This window comes from Ictidomys tridecemlineatus, chromosome 6 (assembly GCF_052094955.1).
Source record: "Ictidomys tridecemlineatus isolate mIctTri1 chromosome 6, mIctTri1.hap1, whole genome shotgun sequence".
NCBI classification, from domain to species: domain Eukaryota; kingdom Metazoa; phylum Chordata; class Mammalia; order Rodentia; family Sciuridae; genus Ictidomys; species Ictidomys tridecemlineatus.
The window spans coordinates 117893181-117913728 of NC_135482.1; the positions used below are offsets into that span (position 1 = coordinate 117893181).

At 36.7% G+C, this 20548-nt stretch overlaps 2 protein-coding genes across 2 annotated transcripts in view; both read left to right on the forward strand.

Annotated features, from left to right (window-relative positions):
- The first annotated feature begins 1577 nt into the window (after positions 1-1577).
- LOC144364779 (uncharacterized) lies at positions 1578-14421 on the forward strand. The gene is made up of 5 exons (XM_078015638.1): positions 1578-2324; positions 6899-7013; positions 7175-7348; positions 10167-10273; positions 12807-14421. The coding sequence occupies exons 1-5, from the start codon at positions 2155-2157 to the stop codon at positions 12946-12948; spliced, it is 708 nt and encodes a 235-aa protein (XP_077871764.1). The 5' UTR covers positions 1578-2154; the 3' UTR covers positions 12949-14421.
- Positions 14422-14570: 149 nt separating this feature from the next.
- The window catches only part of LOC144365098 (uncharacterized), a 41351-nt gene continuing 35373 nt past the window's right edge, over positions 14571-20548 (forward strand). The window contains exons 1-2 of the mRNA XM_078015908.1: positions 14571-15309; positions 17864-17897. Coding sequence (XP_077872034.1) covers positions 15255-15309; positions 17864-17897 — 89 coding nt within the window. The 5' untranslated portion in view covers positions 14571-15254. The remainder of the gene's footprint in view (positions 15310-17863; positions 17898-20548) is intronic.

The window sequence follows — 20548 nt, forward strand, 5'->3', positions numbered from 1 at the left end:
CGTAAGACTAATTTGAGCCCTAAACCTTAACCTAACCCAAATTGTAACCTTGACCCTTACTCAAATAATACTTATAGCTCTAAACCTGACCCTAACAAGAAACCCAATCTTTACAATAGACCTAGCCATAAGTCTAACCCTAAAACTATCCCTAACCATACCCTGGACCTGAAATTAGCCCTAGCTCTAATCCTAGCCTTATCCCTGATACAAAACTTAGCCCACATCCTAGCCATGAACCTCACCTTAATCATAACCCTAACCCTAACGTTAACACTAACCTTAATCCTAATTCTCACCCTAGTCCTAAAACTAGTTATATTCCCATCTCTTACCCTAAATGTAACCCTAACCCTAAACCTAACACTAACCATAGCCCTAACCCTAACACTATCACTAACCCTAGCCCTAATCCAAGCCCTAATTTAGCCCTATCCCTAACCCTAACCCTAGCCCTAAGACTAACTCTAACTCTCACACTAGCCCTATACATAGTTCTAACCCTATCTTTTACCATTACCATACACCTAGCCCTAAACGTAGCCCTACCCTAGCCCTATACTTTGCCCTATCTCAAAACCTAGATCTAAACCTAACTCTAAATTTAACCCTAACGCTAAGACTAAATCTAGCCATAACTCTACTCTTATCCCGAAAACTTAACCTAAGCCTAAATCTCACACTTACACTAGCCCTAACCCTAAGACTAATCTTAAAAGTAGCCCTAAACCTACCCTTAGCCCTAAAACAAAACCGAATCATAGTACTAACCTTAACCATTAACCTAAAACAAAACCTAACCGTACACCTAGCCCTAGCCCTAGCTCTAATTATAGTCTAACCCTAACCTGAAAACTAAGACTCACCCTGACTCTGACACTGACACTCACCCTGGCTCTAAACATCACCATCACCATAAACCTAACCTTAACACTAGACCTAGAACTAACTCTAACCCCATAACTAGCTGTAATCATAAACATATTTCATACATTATCAGTAGCCTTAACCCTAGCCCTAAACTAACCCAAAACCTAGCTTTAATCCAATTCATAAACCTAGCTTTAGCCCTTAACTTAGCCCTAACCCCCAAACTATTCTAATCCTATGCATAACCCTAGCAGTAATCTTAGGGCTAACCCTATCCATTACCCTAACGATAATCCTAACCCTTCTGATAACCCTAGGCCTAAACCAAACCCTATGCATAATACTAAACCAAAACTAAACCCTAAATGTAACACTGTCATTACCCGGTGGGCACGCGGGGGCTGGGCCACGAGTAAAGGCCCAAGCGCAACCTGCGGCCAGGAATGCGGACAGCTCTCCCGTTGCGCTCACCAACCATCGTGGGGGTCGGAGAAGACCTAGGGCGCGGGAGAGGAGGGCTGCCGGGCCGCTATGGCGGGAAGCCTCGGCTGACGCTGCAACCAGACCAGAGGACGCAGCTGGGCGGCCCGGCGAGGCCCGGCCCACAGTCGGCCCCGCCGCCTGGCTGGAGCGCGAGCGGCGCGTTGCCGCAACTTCACTGGACCGCGGGCCGCTGGGGGCCCGGCCCCGCGCCCGCCCCTCCCCAAGAGGCTGCCTGGCCCCAGAGCCTGGAAGCAACTGGCAGCCCGCACTCACCAGTCCATGGTCCCACCGCCGGCACCAGAGCTGCGCCCGGAGCTCCGTCGTCCCGCCGCGATAACTCAGGGTCCCAGTTATCTACATGCACATGCACGTGCGCAGGAGTGCAGTTATCGCTGACGGTTAGACAGATCCCGTGGCACTCTGCGCACGTGCACGTGCATGAACATGCACGTGCGCAGGAGTGCAGTTAGCGCCGATGGTTAGACAGATCTCATGGCACTCCTGTGCACGTGCATGCACATGCACGTGTGAGCAACAACCGTTTTTGCGGGAGTTGGCGCCCTGAGCGGAGCCGCGTCTGGACCTCAGCAGCGAAGAGGCTGAGAAGCGGCAGAGTGCAGGAGTAAGCCTCCTGACAAGTTGGGGGGGATCCCTGAGCAGGTTTAGGGCCTGTGCCAGGTCTGCCCGTTGGGCAGGTCTGCCCCTTTGTGCCTGGGTCCTGCCCTACGGGGGACTTACCTCTTCCAACTGTTCTTCACACAGTAGGTGGCCTCTGACCTCCACCCTAGCCCCCGGAGAAGGATGAACACTTTTCGGAAGACCCTGGGCGCCATTGGACTGCGAGCTAGGGTCGTGGGCTACAATCCCATAGGCCGCCTACACAAAGCTGCCAGGGATGGCGACTTGGAGGAAGTGACGCGTCTCCTTCTTCGAGGGAGCTGTCATGTCAATGACATAGATAAGAAGAACAGGTAATAGAGTCCAAGAGGCCGGCAGCCCCTGGTGCAAGGGACCTCATGGGGGAGGCAGAGCCGATGGAGAAGAAGCCAGCGTCATCCAGGCCATTCCCTGGAGGATAGGGCAGAAAGGTGGCCTTGTTTTATCTGGATGCTTGGCTTTAACAACCTCAGGGACTCTTTAGCACCTGTAGACCTTGGGGCAGTCTGACGTCCAGGCCCTCTTGTTAAGCAGCTACACGAAAAAAAAAAAATTAGCCGGTTTCCCTGGTGCGGACATATCCCCTCAGGAGGCTGGCCAGCCAGCACTGCAGAGCTGCTCACCAAGGGGACAGAGCACAGTGGGCGCCAGAACCTCGTTAAGGGGGCTGAGAAGCAGCGGCAGGGGCCGACACATTGGGGGCAACCCAAAGCTGGGCAGTGTCTGGGCTAGGAGCTTTGCTGGGTCCACACTTCTGTCCCTGGGTCCTGCCCTAGCGGGGACTTGCATTCTGTTCTAGCTGCCTAGGGGAAAGAGCCAGGGAAGACATGGAAGGGTTAGCGAGAAGGATCATCTGCCTGAGGCTGGAGGGAGCTGACCTGTGTCTTCACCCAGCCTGGGCCTATGCCACCTTAGCCCTAGCTCTAGCCCTAACCCTAATCCTAACCCTAACCCTAATATTATGTCTCACTAAGAAGAATCAATAAAAATAGAAAAAATAAAAAGTATATTATAGTCCAGGTGGGAAAGTTCATTATATAAAAAAAATCATTCATAATATAATTACACCACTATTCTTTATTGCTGTATACTTATGTTTACATTTTGTCTAATCTGCAACCTTGTAAGGGTCTTTGATGTGGGCAGATGATTCTTTGTTCTCTGTTCTGATTTCAGTTTTACAGTTGTTTTTTACATTAGTTTTCTTAGGGTTGCCACTTCTACTCCTCTTTATGCATTTCTTGCTTCTCATATACTTTACTTTCTAGTTCATGTGTTCTCAGTGTCTCTTGACCAATCAACCATTTTCTTAATCTGATTATTGAGAACCCCTGTTTTTTTTTTTCTGTAAGTGCTAAGTTAACTTTAATGAATTCTGAGACAGTAGAATAGAAGTCATGCATGGGAGCATTCACATTCTCCAAAGCACATTGTGGGTTTTCAATCTTGTCACCCCTTCACGCTGATCACACTAAGGAAAATTCACTAAATGCTTTAAATGCAAATCTGCAGATTTATGCTGTCCAGGTATCATTTTCTGTAGTTATCCATTCAGGTATCATTTTCTGCAGTTATCCATTCTTGTTCTTTTGTTTATTTAGGCACAGAGATCAGAACATCTGTTCACTGCATCCAATGGTACAGGCTCTCAGTCACCAGGGCCAAGATGATTGCAGGCAGGGTATGCACAGGCTGCACAGATTGTAAGCTGCTGCCCTAGTGCCCCTTCTCTGGCTTGTTCTCAGGACACTTGGAATAGCCAGAGCCTGAACCCTGGTGTGGTGTATTTTAAGAGAAATATTTATTATTACCAAAGTCTGAGCTCTTTCTATGGTTAACAGTTTCAAATAATCAAATAAAAATGTCAGACCTTAATCATTTTTGAGTTCTACATACAAACTTTTAGGATAATTATGACACTAACAAAGTGTTTGTAGTAAAGACTTGCCTGTCTGTATACCAAATTCCCCATCAACTGTCACATATTGTTTGCCAACAGACAAAAGGCAGATAAATGAGTAGAACAGAATAAAACAAGAAACACCCAAATATCTGAAAAAGTTTAGAATGTGCTACTGATGAATATCATATTCGTAGAAAAATAATTGTGTCAATGAAATGTGTAATAATGGTAGAAAACTAGCTGGATTTTTATGTCACAAAAATAATTCCCTGATACAATATGGATTATTAATTTTAAATAATGCAAAATGAGAAAAATATTAGAAGAAAACAAATCCTTCTGTACACATTTTATGTGGACAAAGTTCTTAGAAAGAATGAACTGAAAAACAAGGCTTCCTTTTGTTCTTTTTCTCTTTTAGTTTTTAATTTTGTTCCTGGGGTTTGATCCTATTACCTTGAACTTTCTATTCGAGTGCTCTGCCATTAAGCTGTATTCCAGAGCCCCTGAACCTTATAATTTAAATTAGGGAAAGTACTTTTTTTCGGATGCACAAGTGACCTGTGTATATAGGAAAAAGGACTTTGTGTCCCTGGTAAGAGAAGGAATTTAATGATAAATGAAATACAGTTTTTAGCTACAATACTTGTGAGGATGAAGAGTAGTGGTACTTATGTTGCTGCTTAAGGGTTGAGTTCCTTATGAATTCTAAAATAAATGATAGTATTGTACATTTTAATAATGTTTATTTCTGTACATATCAATTTCTTTATACTATCTTTAGGATATTATAAAATATGCATGACTTAATATAGCAGTGTGTTAAAAAGGACTCATAGAATTGATTGTAGTAAGAAAATGCAGTGCATTTCTAGCATGAAATATTATATAACCATTAGAGGTAACAAAGATATAAATGTATGTTGACCTGAGAAGATGTCTTTTTGAATATCAAGTGAAAACGAAGCTTGATAGTACATACACACAAATAGATTGTGGTCTTGTGTTAGGCACAAATATATAAAAAAATGTAGTAAAATTTAAACACTGAGCCATTATTTTCAGCATTCAAATTATGAGTAAAGATTTCTTTTCCTCTTTTGTTTAATGTTTATTTTATCTCCAATATTTGGCAATTCCTCCTTATCTTTCTGTTTGTTTCTACCTTAGCTTCATTGACAGCAGTTAATATGCTCTGTAGTAATGCAGTATTTTGACATTTTCTGTGTTCTGCTTTTTTTCAACTTCCATGTGGGAAGTTTTGGAAAAATTCCACATTGGCTTCTATTTTTCCTTTTCCTTATCTGTTATTTCTAAAATGCATATGTGTAAAAGTTTTAATGAGAACTACTTGTTAATAAAATAATCTTTGGGAGAAGCAGGGAGATAAATCTTGTTTCTGTAGATTGTTATCTTTAGCCAACTTTTAGCCTCTTCAGAAGAAAAGATAATCTTTTCATCTGTGCTTGTAGATATTAGTGCCTATACATTTGCTATAGATGTATGTTTCATTCCATACAGATTCATTTCATAAATGCAATTGTAGGTTTATCGTTTTGTTTTGGTTACATTCTTAAGAAAGTAAAAGAAAGCAAATATAAATATTGTTGAAAGTATTGCTTTAATTTATAAAACTTTTGTTTAAAAATGCTGAACTTCCCACCAGGTGCCTTTGTGTAAATCTGTAATCCCAGAAATATGTGAGGCTGAGGTAGAAGGATCTCAAGTTCAAAGCCAGTCTCAGCAATTTAGAGAGGCCCTTAGCAACTTAGGGGGACACTGTCTCAAAATGAAAAATCAAAAAGACTGTGGCTGCTGCTCAGTGTTTAAGTGCCCCTGGATTCAATTCCCAGTAGAGAATGACAAACAAACAAGCAAAAAAACACCACACACTGAACTCCCCAAGTATACTTTTCATTTCATTTACTCACCACTCATATCCTGAATACCTATTATTCAAAATATTTGACATATTTTACTATTTCTGAGATCCTCCTTTCTTAAAAACTTCATGTTTCCCTGACTGGAGATTTAAAACTGAACTAATAGAACTCAATTTGAAGTGAAGAATTTCCTCAGGCTTTTCAAACAAAAGCACTTCTGGAGATAAGAGTTTGTAAACTGCCCATTTAAAAAGTTAAGATCACATTAATACTGATATTAAGTATTGGATATATTCAATTTACTTAAGGACTACAAATCTAAATACTGAACAATGTGAAACATACTAATTCTTTTGAATCATACATTTCTGTTGGCTTTGTTTCTTGAAAAAAAAAAGCAAGAATAACTTTGCTTTAAATTTGGTCTATTGATGTTTTCTTATTCAACCCTCTTTATCTATAGTACTTTTTGTAACTAAAACTTATTGAAATGTCACTCATATGACTAGAACATCCATTGATAAATTGTGTTATCACATTTCACTTAAGGTAAGGCACCATGGATGGGTGATGGGCCTTTCTTTTATGTGTAAATAAACATTTTAAAAATTGAAATACTTAGTCCTTAAAATACATCTGAAAAATTATTAACAATACACAACCAAAATCAAGATTCACTGGTGTCAGAAGCAATGGTGCATACTTGTAATATAAGTCAGTGATTTGAGAGGGAAGGTGAGGCAGAAAAATTGCAAGTTCAACATGAGCCTGGGCAACTTAGTGAGACCATGGCAGAAAGTGAAAAATTAAAAGGGCTCTGGATATGGCTCAGTGTTGAGTGCCCTTCAGTTTAATCCTCAGCCTGGGGGGGGGTATGGTGGGGGAGGAAAGAAGTCAGTGGAACAGGCAGCTAGAATGAGCTAATCTTTCATTAATTTTCATTAATTAGCTGTAATAACAGCTAATAAAGATTGTTGTTTCTTCTGAAGAAATTGTTTTGAAGGGAGAGGAATTATATGCTATCTAATGTTTACAGTGGCATGAATAATTGTCTGATTTAAATGGAAGCTCTATGACCTCCTAACAAATCTTACTTTTGTAGGACTCCTCTACATTACGCATGTGCCTATGGCCAGACAGAAGTGGTGGATTTTCTAGTAAAGAACAAATGCGACATTCACCTCTGTGACAGTGACAACAACACACCTCTGATTAAGGTAGATGTAGCAAAGTATTTCTGTGAAGGATAAACTATATTTACATACTTAGAGGAAAAATTGATTAATATCATTTAAATATAACTAATTAGTAAATCCCATGGAACGTTTGTGTTGAATTCTTGAAATTGACAATCTATTTCTTGTTACCAAACCAACAGGCCATCCAACAGCAAGAAGAAGAATGTGCAACTATTCTTCTAGAAAATGGTGCCGATGTAAATGTTCAGGATCCCAATGGTGGAACTCCTCTCCACCATGCTGCCTGTACTAACAACACATCAGTGGCAGCAAAACTGCTTTTACATAATGCAGATATTGAAGCTCAAAACAAGGTAAACATCCCCACCTTTATTTCCAAAATATTTGAAATACATTTATTTTGACAGTGACATAAGTCAACAGATGTTGTTTATAAGCAGGATTTTCTTGATTAGAAGAGTAGCAAATGTTGGAACTTTTTTATCTTATGGATATATTTACTTAATATAAGTGTACATAAATTGACTCCACATTTAAAATTCAGGAGACTTGTGTGGAAATATGGAGTTCAAGCTTCTCTTGAAGAACCATGTGGAGTCTCCTTTGAGCCCATGTTACCATGTGGTACGCTTTGCTCAGGTGCCCCTTCATACCTGGCATGGGTGTTCCCCAGATTGTGCTGGATAGCTACAGCATTCATTCACTCAGAATCCCATACTTTGCCCTATAAGAAGTTTTATAACTCCTGTTTTATACTTAATTTACAATTTCATGGTTTCATGATAGTTTATATTAATTTATAAGAACATGGCTTATGGACTATATTAATCTCTTTGAAATGGAATTTTAGAATTTATAAATTTATGCTTTTCAAACCTTTTACTTATATGTACGACATAAATTATATTCCCATTAGAGTTTCTATAAGCTTCATTAGGCTACTCATAGTTAGGTGGAGAGCATACACATTGTGTAAGCAGTATTATATCTTTGTCCTCAGCTTTGTCTCTTTAGTCTTTTATGATGCTAAAAATAGTTCATGTAGATCAGTATAAGACTTTTATTGATACACAAAATTTCTGAATTCTAGTTTGTCTAAAATTATAAATATCTTTAAGCAGCAATTCAAATGGAACCAGAATAAAAAAGAATTTGGTAAAGTGGATGTGCATTATGGTCCCAGGATGATTATTATGAATACATTTTGTATTAACTTTCTAACATGTAAGAGTAATATCTTTCATCTTATAATAGGAGAAAACACAGGTACCAAATGACTCAAAGTTCATTTGAAGCCTCTCTCTTTTTTATTGAATTATTTATGTATTCTAATTTGCTGTATATGACAGAGAAATGCAACTCATTTCATATTACACATATAGAGCACATTTTTTCAAAGTCTCTGGTTGTACACAAAGTATTTTCACACCATTTGTGTCTTCCTACATGTACTTAGGGTAATGATGTCTAACTCATTCCACTGTCTTTCCTGCACCCATGCCCCCTCCCATCCCCTCCTTCCCCTTTGTAAAGTTTCTCCATTCCTTCCATGTTCCCCCTACCATCACCATTATGAGTCAGCATCCTCATATCAAAGAAAACATTCAGCCTTTGTTTTTTGGGGCTTGGCTCACTTCACTTAGCATTATATTCTCTAACTCCATCCATTTTTTGCAATTGCCATGATTTTTTTTCTCTTTTAATGGTGAGTACTATTCCATTATGTATACATACCAAAGTATCTCTATTCATTCATCTACTGAAGGGCATCCGAATTGGTTCTACAATTTAGCTATTGTGAATTATGCTGCTATAAGCACTGATGTGGTTGCATCACTGTAGGATGCTGTTTTTAAATCCTTTGGGTATAAACTGAGGAGTGGGATAGCTGGGTCAAATGGTGTTTCCATTCCAAGTTTTCCAAGGAATCTCCATTCTGCTTTCCAGATTAGCTACACCAATTTGCAGTCCTTCCAGCAACATATGAGTGTGCCTTTTCCCCCACATGCTCACCAACACTTATTGTTGTTTGTATTCTTGATAGCTGTCATTCTGACTGGAGTGAGATGAAATCTTAGAGTAGTTCTGATTTGCATTTCTCTACTTGCTAGAGTTGTTGAATATTTTTTATATATTTGTTGATTGATTATATATCCTCTTCTGAGAAGTATCTGTTTAGTTCCTTGGCCCATTTATTGATTGGGTTATTTGTTTTTCTTTTTTTTTTTTTGGTGTTGAAGTTTTTGAGTGCTTTATATATCGTATAGATTAGTGCTGTATCTGATATGCTTGTGGTGAAGATTTGTTCCCATTCTGTAGGTTCTCTGTTCACTTCACTGTTTCTCTTGCTGAGAAGAAAACTTTTAATTTGATTCCATCTTATTTATTGATTCTTGGTTTTAATTATTGTGTATAGGAGTCTTATTAAGGAAGTTGGGGCCAAATCCGACATGATGGAGATTTGGGCCTACTTTTTAGAAGCCTCTCTCTCTTAACTCAAGAGTGTATTTTCCTAGTGGAACGGGAGTGCCTTATATTGTTGTCTAAGATCTTGAACTATATAGAGGAGATTCAACAGGATTTGTGTTGCATGGAGGAACCTCCCATGTTATTGGATAACTCTTAGAACTGTATCCCTATAACTTGAATTCTTCATAAGTGAATGTCTGCTATGAAAAAGTGTTGTCAAATTAGTGTTAGCAATGGTACACGGATGTCCTTACTAATGGATGCATAATGCACAATTCTGTGGTATTTTTCTAATAGTGAATCAATGAAATTTTTTGATGAATCTTGGTATTTCTGTAAAATTAGAAATTCTTTGGAATATTGATTGATAAACCCAGCTCTAGAGATAAAAGTTTAGCCCATGTATTCAATAGGATACTTAAGCCCTTTTACTACTTTGCTTCAGGTATGGGGTCATAGAGAAAAAAGATACATACCCTGTCCTCAAGAAGTGTTTGGTTTTGATGGGAGATAGTGGCAATCACATAACCCATTGTAAGGGGAAAGAGCATTCATGTGGAAGTGCAGGATGCTAGAAGGAAGAGGCTGCTCTTCATTTATTTTATAGTGTTTACGTTTATGTTTGTGAGGTGTGTTATAAGATTTTGAGTTCAATTGAGAAATAAGCAAAATTGTTAATAAATTGTTTTTGTTGTTTTCCAGGATGGCTGCACCCCACTTTTACTTGCCCTAAAGGAAAACAAACACCGTATGGCAGAATTTTTAATTAAGGCGAAAGCAAATATACATGCGGTTGACATGAGAGGAAGGTATAGTAGTTTATTCTTTAAAAACACTCATTCAAGCCAAATATTAAATTAATGGGAAGAAGAATATTAATTTATACATATTGGGGTAGAGTGAAAAATATGAACACAAACCATGTTTTAGGTAGAAATAGTTGATTTTTTTGTTCACATGTGTTATGGTTTGGATATGAGGTATCCCCCAAAAGCTTACCTGTGAGACAATGCAAGAAGGTTCAGAGGAGAAATAATTGGGTTGTGAGAGTCTTAACCCAATCAATGAATTAATCCCGTGACAGGGATTAACTGATTAACTGACTGGTAACTGAAGTGTCTGAGGTGTCAAAGGGTGTGGCTGGAGGAGGTGGGAATTGGGGCCATGGCTTTAGAATATATGTTTGCGTCTGGCAAGCGCAGATCTCTCTCTCTCCCTCTGCTTCCTGATCACCATGATCAGGATGTGAGCTGCTTCCCTCTGCCACACTCTCAGATCATAATATTCAGCCTCACCTTGAGCCCCTGGATATGGAGCTGGATTCTATGGACTAAGACCTCTGACTCCAATGAGCCCTTGAATAAATGTTTTCTCTTCTACAATTGTGCTGGTTTTGTCCTTTAGTCACAGTTGTTAAAAAGCTGACTAAAACAACAAAAGTTTTAAATAAATATGGACTTTGTCATTTTTTGATTGAATAATGTATTTCTTAACCTCTCTATTGTAATTTTAACTTCTATTTCTTATACGTTTCCTTTAAAAGGTTATATTGAGCATAAATAGACTTTGATGACTTTTTTTTTTCCTTTTGGATGACTCTAAATTGCTTTTTTTGAAGAATATTGATGTTAACTTATTCCTAATTGAGCATTAATTTCTGTTGCTAGATGTCCATTTTCTAATATATTTTGATGTTTTTCTTCCCTTTTTCAGGACTTTTTATTAGTTCTAATCAGTCGTGCATAGCAGTAGAAAGCTCTTCAACTCATTAAATACAAATGGAGCAGAATTTTTCACTTCTCTGGTTGTTCATGAAGTAGGGTCACACCATTTGTGCAAATGTACATGTAATGATATCCACCTCATTCCACTGTATTTCCTGCCTTTATCCCCTCATTCCTCCCCTTTTCCCAAACCAAGGTTCCTCTACTCACCCCCTGCTCCCTCCATATGGATTAGCATCCACTTATCAGAGAAAACATTTAGTCCCTGTTTTTTTGAGATTGGCTTATTTCCTTTAGCATGATATTCTCCAACTCCATCCATTTACCTGTAAATACCATAATTTTATTCTTTTTCAATTGTAATATTTCATTGTATATATGTACGACAGTTTCTTCATCTATTGAAGGGAATCTAAGTTGCTTCCACAGTTTAGCAATTGTGAATTGCGCTGCTATAAACATTGAAGTGGCTGTGTCACTGTAGTTTGCTATTTTAAGTCTTTAGGGTATAGACTGAGGAATGGGATAGCTGGGTCCAAATGTGGTCACATTCCAAGTTTTCTAAGGAGTGTCCATACTGCTTTCCAGATTGGCTGCACCAATTTTCAGTCCCACCATCAATGTATGAGTGTACATTTTTCCCCACATTTTTGCCAACACTTATTGTTGCTTGTCTTCTTCACAGCCACCATTCTCACTGGAGTGAGATAAAATTTTAGAGTAGTTTTTATTTGCATGATTTCTTTCTTTTAAAAATACATTGTTTAGTTGTAGATGGACACGATACCTTTATTTTATGTATTTATTTTTCAATGGTGCTGAGGATTGAACTCAGTGTCTCACGTGTGCTAGGCAAGTTCTCTACCATTGAGCTACAACCCCAGCCCTGATGCTTTTAATTCTAATTGGCTAGGGCTGAGGGAAGAAAAACAGCTTTAATGGCATATACAGTTTCTTTAATGAAGAAATAGGTTTGTAGTGATGAGAAAGGAGATAGGCTTTAAATTCACAAATGACTGTGTTGCATTTCCAGCTTTCTTAGTTACAAAGTGTGACACTTTGGAAACATTACTTATCACTAAATATATTTCCTGATATGAAAAAAATTCTTTTCATTCAAAACATGCTTGAAAGGTGGTTGTAAGATGAAACATAAACGTTGATTTTAGTCCTTACCAAATGCTTATTTTCATTGTTATTAACTGAATTAATAATGACTGATTATCACTATTATTATTATAGCAATTGTTTTAAGCCTGCTCACAGCCTTTGTTTGCTTGACTTTTAAGCTGACTATGAGTTATATTACATCAGACTGAGGAAGAAATGGGGCATTCTTCTTTTGAAATCTTTTATGTACTTCAAATAAATAGCCTCATCACAGTTATTGTCCATCAAGTGATTTTATGTTTATAACTTCTACCATGTAATTCCCTATTGGGACAAGAAGTTTCCTCTTTGTTTTTTTTTCTATTTAGACTGAGAGATGATTTGCACAGATGATCCCCCAACATGCTTATGTCTGTTAAGATATGTAAAGCAAGATATTAAATTGATTAGATACATAAAATTAGCTCTTAAAGTACCTAATAACAAAATTATTTCTCCATTATTTTAGAACAGCCCTCATGCTTGCAGTGAGGTATGAATCACCACATATAGTCAAGCTTCTTATTGAAGGAGGCATTGATGTCTTTGCGGAAGATGTGGATGGAGGGACTGCATTATGTTATTCTGTTGCTAGTGGCTGCAACATGTAAGTGTTTTAATTAAAGTACTAATCAACATTAAGTGGAGGTTGAAAATAAGCACAACTATCATCTTATGTATCATTTGAGTGTTCATAGTTCAAATATGTTAGGAATGACAGTGACTGAGTCCCTTCACCAGCCATTTACACTGCAGAAGTCTAGGCTAATTAGCAGTAGTGATTAGTGCAGGATATCTCACAGGACTTTCTTTTTCTTTTTCTGCTGGTGTTGTGGTGTTGGGGATTGAACCCAGGTCCTCAACCATGACCTCTCCCACTGAGATACACCTCCAGCCTATATCTTAGAACTTTAAAACGTTTATCCTTATAGATCCCAGCCTTATCCACTTCATTCCAAATATAATGTCCACTATGGCAACTATGATTTTTCTTATTAGGTATTTGCATTTTTAAATGCTCAGCTTAGTAAAAAAAACTTCTTACTTTCCTCTGGGAGCTAGCTCTTTCACTTTCCTTCTTGAATATCCCCAGGGTCTGTGAATTCTTTAAGTTCAAGGAAGACAGTTCTCTTTTACTACACAGCTGAAAGGGAAAATAAGGGACTTTAAAATCATTATTCATTTCTGTCATTTCATTGCTGCAGTGTTGCTATTAGAAATGGTCTTGCAGTGTGGCAATGGTTAACTTTTACTACCCAGTTGTCCTGACAGATCACTGTCTCTAAGTCCTCATGGAACAATGTAGGTTTGAAAGTTACACTTGTTTTTGAAGTTCACATATGCATGTGTGGCCACACTCACTTATGATTCTCAAAGCAGCTGCATTCTGCTTTGGCATGTGAGCCATCTAGCTTTAGTCACACACATAGTGAGCAAGCACACCATGTCCTCCACTTAAATTCTTACATAGAGCACATGTGTTAGCCAAAACCTTCAGGGTGAGTCATTCTTTGTCTTTTCTGCAAATATTAGTTGGAATCATTTAAAAACTATCAGATACTTTAAATAATGTCATAGGAAGAGATCAGTTTCCTTTCATGTTTGCTAACAGATCAGTACCCAAAAGCCTCATTATGTCCTGTGAAGCACTTTTCTTTGACAGGGGGAGGTCTCATATTACTGTTTCCAAAGGGGAAGTGTGATGACTTTAATTGGCATCTCTAGTGATTTTTCTTCAATTTTGATGAAAATTTCTCAAATTACTTGCCCATTTTCCTGAAGGCTTCAGAATATTTTCAAGTTCTGCCTCACTGGGAAGTCATTAAAAGCAGCATTCTAAGATCTAAGAGAATTGAGATATCTGACAGTTAAGCCCCATACTGACACATCAATATCTGTGTATAAAATAGGATTTTGTCATCCAAGTCAGCTGAAGATGAACATGGAGACTAAGCATCATTCTCACAGAGATCTGCTGGTTCCATTTGACTTGATAGAGAAGGAATAGTAGCAGGCCAAGTCAGTTTTGGCATTTGTTAATTTTCTGCCCTGGGTGCAATTGCTTAGTTTCGTAACAGGGAAAATTATATTATGTAATTTAAGGATATAAAATATTCATAAATAAATTGGATTTTTAAATTATCCCAATGCTGATTTGCCCTGAATTATGAGGCCTAAAGAAGAATACAGTCAATATCCAAAATAAAAACCTAATAGTATTTTTCCAATAACCTTAACATTTGAATATTAAATCCTGTGATAACAATTGGCTTTCCAGAATAATTCAGGATTAAAGAACTAATTACTTCATTACTATTTTTCTTAGCATGTTTTAATATTATCTCCTTAAATCTTCATAACAACCTGGTAAACTAATGAAGTATGGTCTTATTTTTTAGAAGGAGACTTGAGTCCAAGAGAAATGATTTGTGCAAGATCAAAGAGCTATTGTTTACAGAGAGAGGATCTGAATTCAGGACATTTTTTTTATGTCAAGCTACTCTAGTTAATGTATTGAGCAGTATTGTCCTTAATGCATAATTATTTCACCTTTCTTTTTTCTTCTTCATTACAAGCCTTTGAGTGCAGTGGCATGCACCTTAACTGCAGATACTTGGGAGCCTGGGGCAGGAGGATCACTTGAGCCCAAGAGTTCAAGACCAGCCTTCGCACCACCATGGTGAAACCTCAGCTCAAAAACAATACAAAATAAAATGAAAACATAAAACCATACAAATAATTGTATGGTTATTGGATGTTTACAGAGCTCACAAATTTGAAATACATGGGATAAAATTCTGTTGTTAGCTCTTATGATGTCTAAAATTCTCTCAAGTTAATCTATTTGTTTAACATTTTTCATTCAGTATTAAAATACTAATTGTGTTGCTTTTCTATACATGGCAACAGGAAAATAATGTTTGACTGTACAGAAGAAAAACGTAAGATGAGGAGGAGAAATACCAAAGAAGGTAAGAATTCTGACAGTGAACTCTCTTGTTGTTTCTACCTTACTAAGTAAGTAAGAATAAAAAATGTTTTGGTAACAAAGGAGTAGTGAAAAAGTCAAATTGTAAATTGCATTCATATTTTTTAAATTTGTTTTAAATATTTTTGAATACCTTATTCAAGAAATTAATTATTGGAAGTTTGAAACAGTGTTATCTGAAAAAAATTACATTAATAGTTTTAACTGTATAAATATATATTTTATGTAAGATGTTTTATGGATTTACATTAGTAGTTTTGACTGTAAATATAATATATGTTTTATATAAGATGTTTTATGGATTTATAGTTTTTCTTATATATAAAAAAAGATTTTTAAATTGGTGTGTTGTGTTTCTTTAGTAACATTATAGCATTTTAGATTTGTTCTAAAAAGAGATATTCTTTTTAACTACAGATATTGACTGCTTATTTGCACAAATTATTGGATTTCACTCTGACATCCATATATGCACATCTTACTTGAATCTTATCCATCCTCCCTAGTTCCCACTTTATTTTCCCTCACTCCCCCTCCTCAACTCCCCTTTCCCTTCTCTAGTAATATCTTTTCTATTTTTTAGGATATTATTGTTTTTCATAATCCACATATGAGGGAGAACATGAAATCCTTGGCTTTGTATTCCTAATATCCTGCTTAACATTATGACTCCCATTTCCATCGACTTACAAATTTTTTTCTTTGTTTATTTCTTCAGGGATTTCCTTCAATGTTTCTGTTGAGAAACCTGCTGCTCATTTGATGGGTTTACTTTATAAGTGCTTTGATTCTTCTCTCTCATAGCTTTCAATATTAATTCTTGATTTGTATTTGTCAATTTTATGTTATAGAAAAAACAGTCATTCTTTTCTGGTTAAGTACGCTTGGGGTTCTAAATGCTTCCTGTAGGTACAAGGTTTTCATACCTTTTCCCAAATTTGGAAAAATTTTTGGTGTTATTTCACTGAACAGTTTTGTGATGCCTATAGCCTGTACCTCCATTGCTTGGTCTTTATGAGTCATAAAGTTTAGTCTTTAATAATATCCTAGGGGGTTGAATGTTCTGTTCATTCTCCTTTTTATTTCTTGAGGTTTGCTACTACCTGAACTTGAAATTTTATCAACCTATACTTGGTCTAGTCTATGGGTGTTACATTAGCTGAATTTTTTATTTGAGCTATTTAGCTTTTATTTTCAATATTTTGCTTGATGATAGATAATTAGTGCATTAAGAACTCTTATATCCCCTTCTCTGTATTTATACAGAATCTCTGTTCATTAAATTGCTCTTTTGTATCCTGCAGTAAATTTCTTAATTTATGCAATTATTTATTTGTATTCTTTTTGAATTCAATCATTATTTTTGGCATTTTTAAAAATTATTTTTCTGGCATTTCATCTACTGCAGTATCTTTGAAATCATTTATCAGAGACTCATGAAGATGTGAAGGAGTAATTTAAAAAAAATTAAATCCAGGGTTTATGCATGCTATGCAAGCACAGTACCACTGATCTTTATCCCCAACCTTCTTTATCAGTAGATTTTCTGCCATGGTAAATACGAAGACAATCATATTGCCTTTTGTTTTGTTTCTTATCTTACATGAAGTGGAAAATGATTTTTTTCTCCTACTAGGAGTTGGCACATTCTGTAAGCTCAAGTAACTTAATAATTGTATTTAAATACTTTTTCATATCAGCTATTACTCCTTGGCAACTTGCTGCTAACTCCCTGGTGCTTCTTTTTAAACTTCTCTATGAGAATGATATAGTTGTTATGACTATATCAAGTGATAAATATATGATATGGTGTCTAGCCCAGACATGGTGTCTAGTCCAGATCATGTTTGAGCTCTCAAGGGTATCATCTTTCTAGTGGTAAGGCCTTGTTTGCACTACACACAAGAAAGTAGCTGGAACTAAGAGATTAGTATCTTCATTAGAACATCATTAGTGAGGGTAAGTATATTGATTTCTACTGAGCTCTTCTCAACTTTAAGCTATAATATCTTTGTAAGCATACCAGTCCCTGGTCTGTTGCCCAATTTTTGCCATGCCCCAAAGGATGCTTCCTACACATCTAGCTTCCTTATGAAAGAGTATTTCATTATAAATTTCATGTCATAACAAAATAATCATACTCTCTTATAATTGTTCTTAACTGCTTTTAGTCCAGAAAACTCATGAGATTTGTTTGATATTGTCAGCTTAATACTACCAATTCAACTAATGATAATTTCTGTCAGTTTTACATCTTTCCCATTAGAATTATGATCATGGGACATAGTATTTTACATTTTAATATCAAATTATGATGAATCTCATTCTTTGTCCTTGCACTAGATAAATACAGAGAAGGGGATATAAGAGTTCTTAATGCACCAATTATCTATCATCAGTATCATGAATATTTATTCTAGAATCATCTCCATGTATGACCCCAAAGAAATACTTCATCACAAAGCATCAGTCATATACTTTTAACATTTTATATTTTATACAATTTATTAAATATGCATTTTATCTTTATTTAATAGGGAGTGAAAGTTCTACAGAAGACTCCCTAACAGGGTAAGATAAATTTTAAAAATTTATATGTTAACTATATTCAGGAATAAAAATTTAAAAAAAAAACTACTATTTCTGAATGCTTTTGTCTGGACTAGACAACATATTAGATATTTATCACTTGATAGAGTCCTAACAATATATTTGAAAGTATTTGTGTTATTATAACACATTATTTACTAATTAAGCAACTGTCATTCAGAGTTGTTTCCTAAATAGCCCATGATCCTTTCATTAACAATAGCTGGTCTGAGATTGACAGTCAGCCTGTCTGGCTGACAATGCCATTTTTCTGCCCCACTGCCTAGGCTTCTATGCAGCCTACACTCAAGATACATGTATGATATGAGGAAAAGTGCATGGAGTACTGCATACATGGTATACATTAAGGGTGTCTGAGTGGAAAACCTGGTGCTAGGTGTGCCAGTGGAAAACCACTTACCCTGTAGGCACAGCCCTGGGTGTGAGGCTGTGTGTTGAAGTCCCTGCGTTTGCTCCATGGACTGCTCCTCAATTGGTCGCTGTAAGGACAGTTAGCAAGAAATTGTATTGGTGGCTGCCTATAATCTGCCTAGCTACTACCTGAGTATATATACATGGTATCTGCACAATAAAATCAGACCTGCTTCCTGGTTTGTCTGGAGGTCTTGATTAGTTACTCCATAGCCACATTGTCCTCTACCATGTTCTTTGGACCTCCTTGCTGGACAAAAGGGAGCCCATGCAGTATCAGATCAATTCAGAAAGTCATAGGTACTTATGTGTTATTTCTGACTATATTTTAACTGAGAAACCTGCTTATCCAAGAGTTTCTTCTGATAGACAGTTTTTCTGCTAACCAGTACCCTTTTTTTACATCAAAAATTTTAGGGAAAATCTTACATAGTTGTGGTTATAAGACAATGGGTTTTTCATAAGAAAGATTAGGCAAGGAAGAGAGGAATTATTTTACTAGATGTGAAGAATAACTATGTGTAGAATAGTATACATAAATTAATTTGAGTATCAATTTAGAGGTTATTTTAATTGATTTTTGTTAATTCTCCTAATTTGATGGTTCTTCAATTTGTTTGTTCTATAAAGACTTTTTTTTAGCTTTTTTTTCTATGCCTTTAATCTTTTCTTGAATTTTTTTCCTTTCTTTTCTACTCTTTTGTTGTTTATTTTGATATTTTTCAAAACATTTTTCATCTAAAAACTCATTTTTTCCCTTATAGAGCCAATAAAAAGCAGAAATAAGTTAAAGATTTAAGACATTCTAGCAACTAACCCAAGTATTCTATAATCCTTCAAAATTCTTTTAAAATACTGGCCAAGTGGTGGTTATGATGATGAACCTGAAACTTGAAAGATATTAAGAAGACTTTTCTGATACAAAACATGGAAGCAATGAGCTTTGAACTCAGGTTCCCTAATTTTAAACCAGTCCTCTTCCTTATTATCATTATTTTTTAATCTTTAATGTATTTTTATTTGGTGCTGAGGATTCAACCCAAGTGCCTCATGCATGCCAAGCAAGCGCGCTACCACTTGAGCCACATCCTAAGCCCCTATTATCATTCTTTAGTTGAATGGGGGAGAAAATTTAGGAACCTAAGTGAAGAAGTTAAAAATGGAATTAAGAAGTGAATTCAGTAGTAGAGAATCATAATGGAACTAACAGAGGAAGGGCAAATTTGAAAAACAATGGCACTGTGATGGGTAGGAATGAGAATTTTGGAAAAGTGATCAGAATATTGAAATTTATGACCAATTTGATAAAGACAAAACAAAGATTAATGACACAGGATATTGGGAGCTATCTAAAAAGGCTTATTAAGTAGGAGGTCAAAGAGCATCCTGAATAAGTCATCAATTTCTTGTTTGTTTAATTGGAGTAACTGACAAACTTCAAGGTTTTTGATGAAAGAGGTTTAAATAATTTGAGCCACTGGGCAGAGTCTCCAGAGCACTTTGGAATGTGAGGGTGGCTTAGAAACAATCAAGCACCAGGGGACTTGAAGTTGCTAACCTACATGGATCTATGGCACAGAGCAGATGTCCACCTTTCACCTTTTTCCCCAACTCATTGATGACTTCTTATGCACATGAAGGTTAGGGCTCAGGAATGACTGGTTGGCAAAGCCATCATAGAGCTTCAGTTGGGTACTTGTTAACATGCTTATGCTGACATCAGTGACTGAGACACAATTTAGGAACATGGAAAATGAGCTCCAATATTGTGTCATTTGTGCCCAGCCATCTCTCAGGTATCTACATCTTCAAAGGATGTAGATTTAAAGGTTGGATACTACCACTAAGTCCTAAAGAAGAGGGATCTGAGAGTGTATACCCATAGGAAGGAAGATATTTAGGCTGTACTTAGGAGAACAGAGGTATGACTTTGAGTACTCTACTTTTCTGGCAATCTTTTCTCTTGATCATTTGAGTGCCCATGAAGATTTTGAAGTGCTTGATAGTTTACATGGATCTAAATGATGCAAGACCTATATAGGAAAAAGAATTATATTTTATATTTCACTCTGTATGGCAAAGGTATTTCCAATAACAAATATATTTACATTCTTTGACTTGTGCACATTCAACTTTCAAACAATTCAAATATTTCAGGGAACTCCCTGTGCTGTTTGTGGATAAAAGGAAGCAGGGGCTGG

Excerpts from the sequence above, each read along its gene's own strand:
- LOC144364779 (XM_078015638.1), top strand. The coding sequence starts at position 2,155 with ATGAACACTTTTCGGAAGACCCTGGGCGCCATTGGACTGCGAGCTAGG. Across the intron at positions 7,014-7,174 it reads ACAACACACCTCTGATTAAG|GCCATCCAACAGCAAGAAGA; the intron begins GTAGATGTAGCA and ends CCAAACCAACAG. Across the intron at positions 7,349-10,166 it reads ATATTGAAGCTCAAAACAAG|GATGGCTGCACCCCACTTTT; the intron begins GTAAACATCCCC and ends GTTGTTTTCCAG.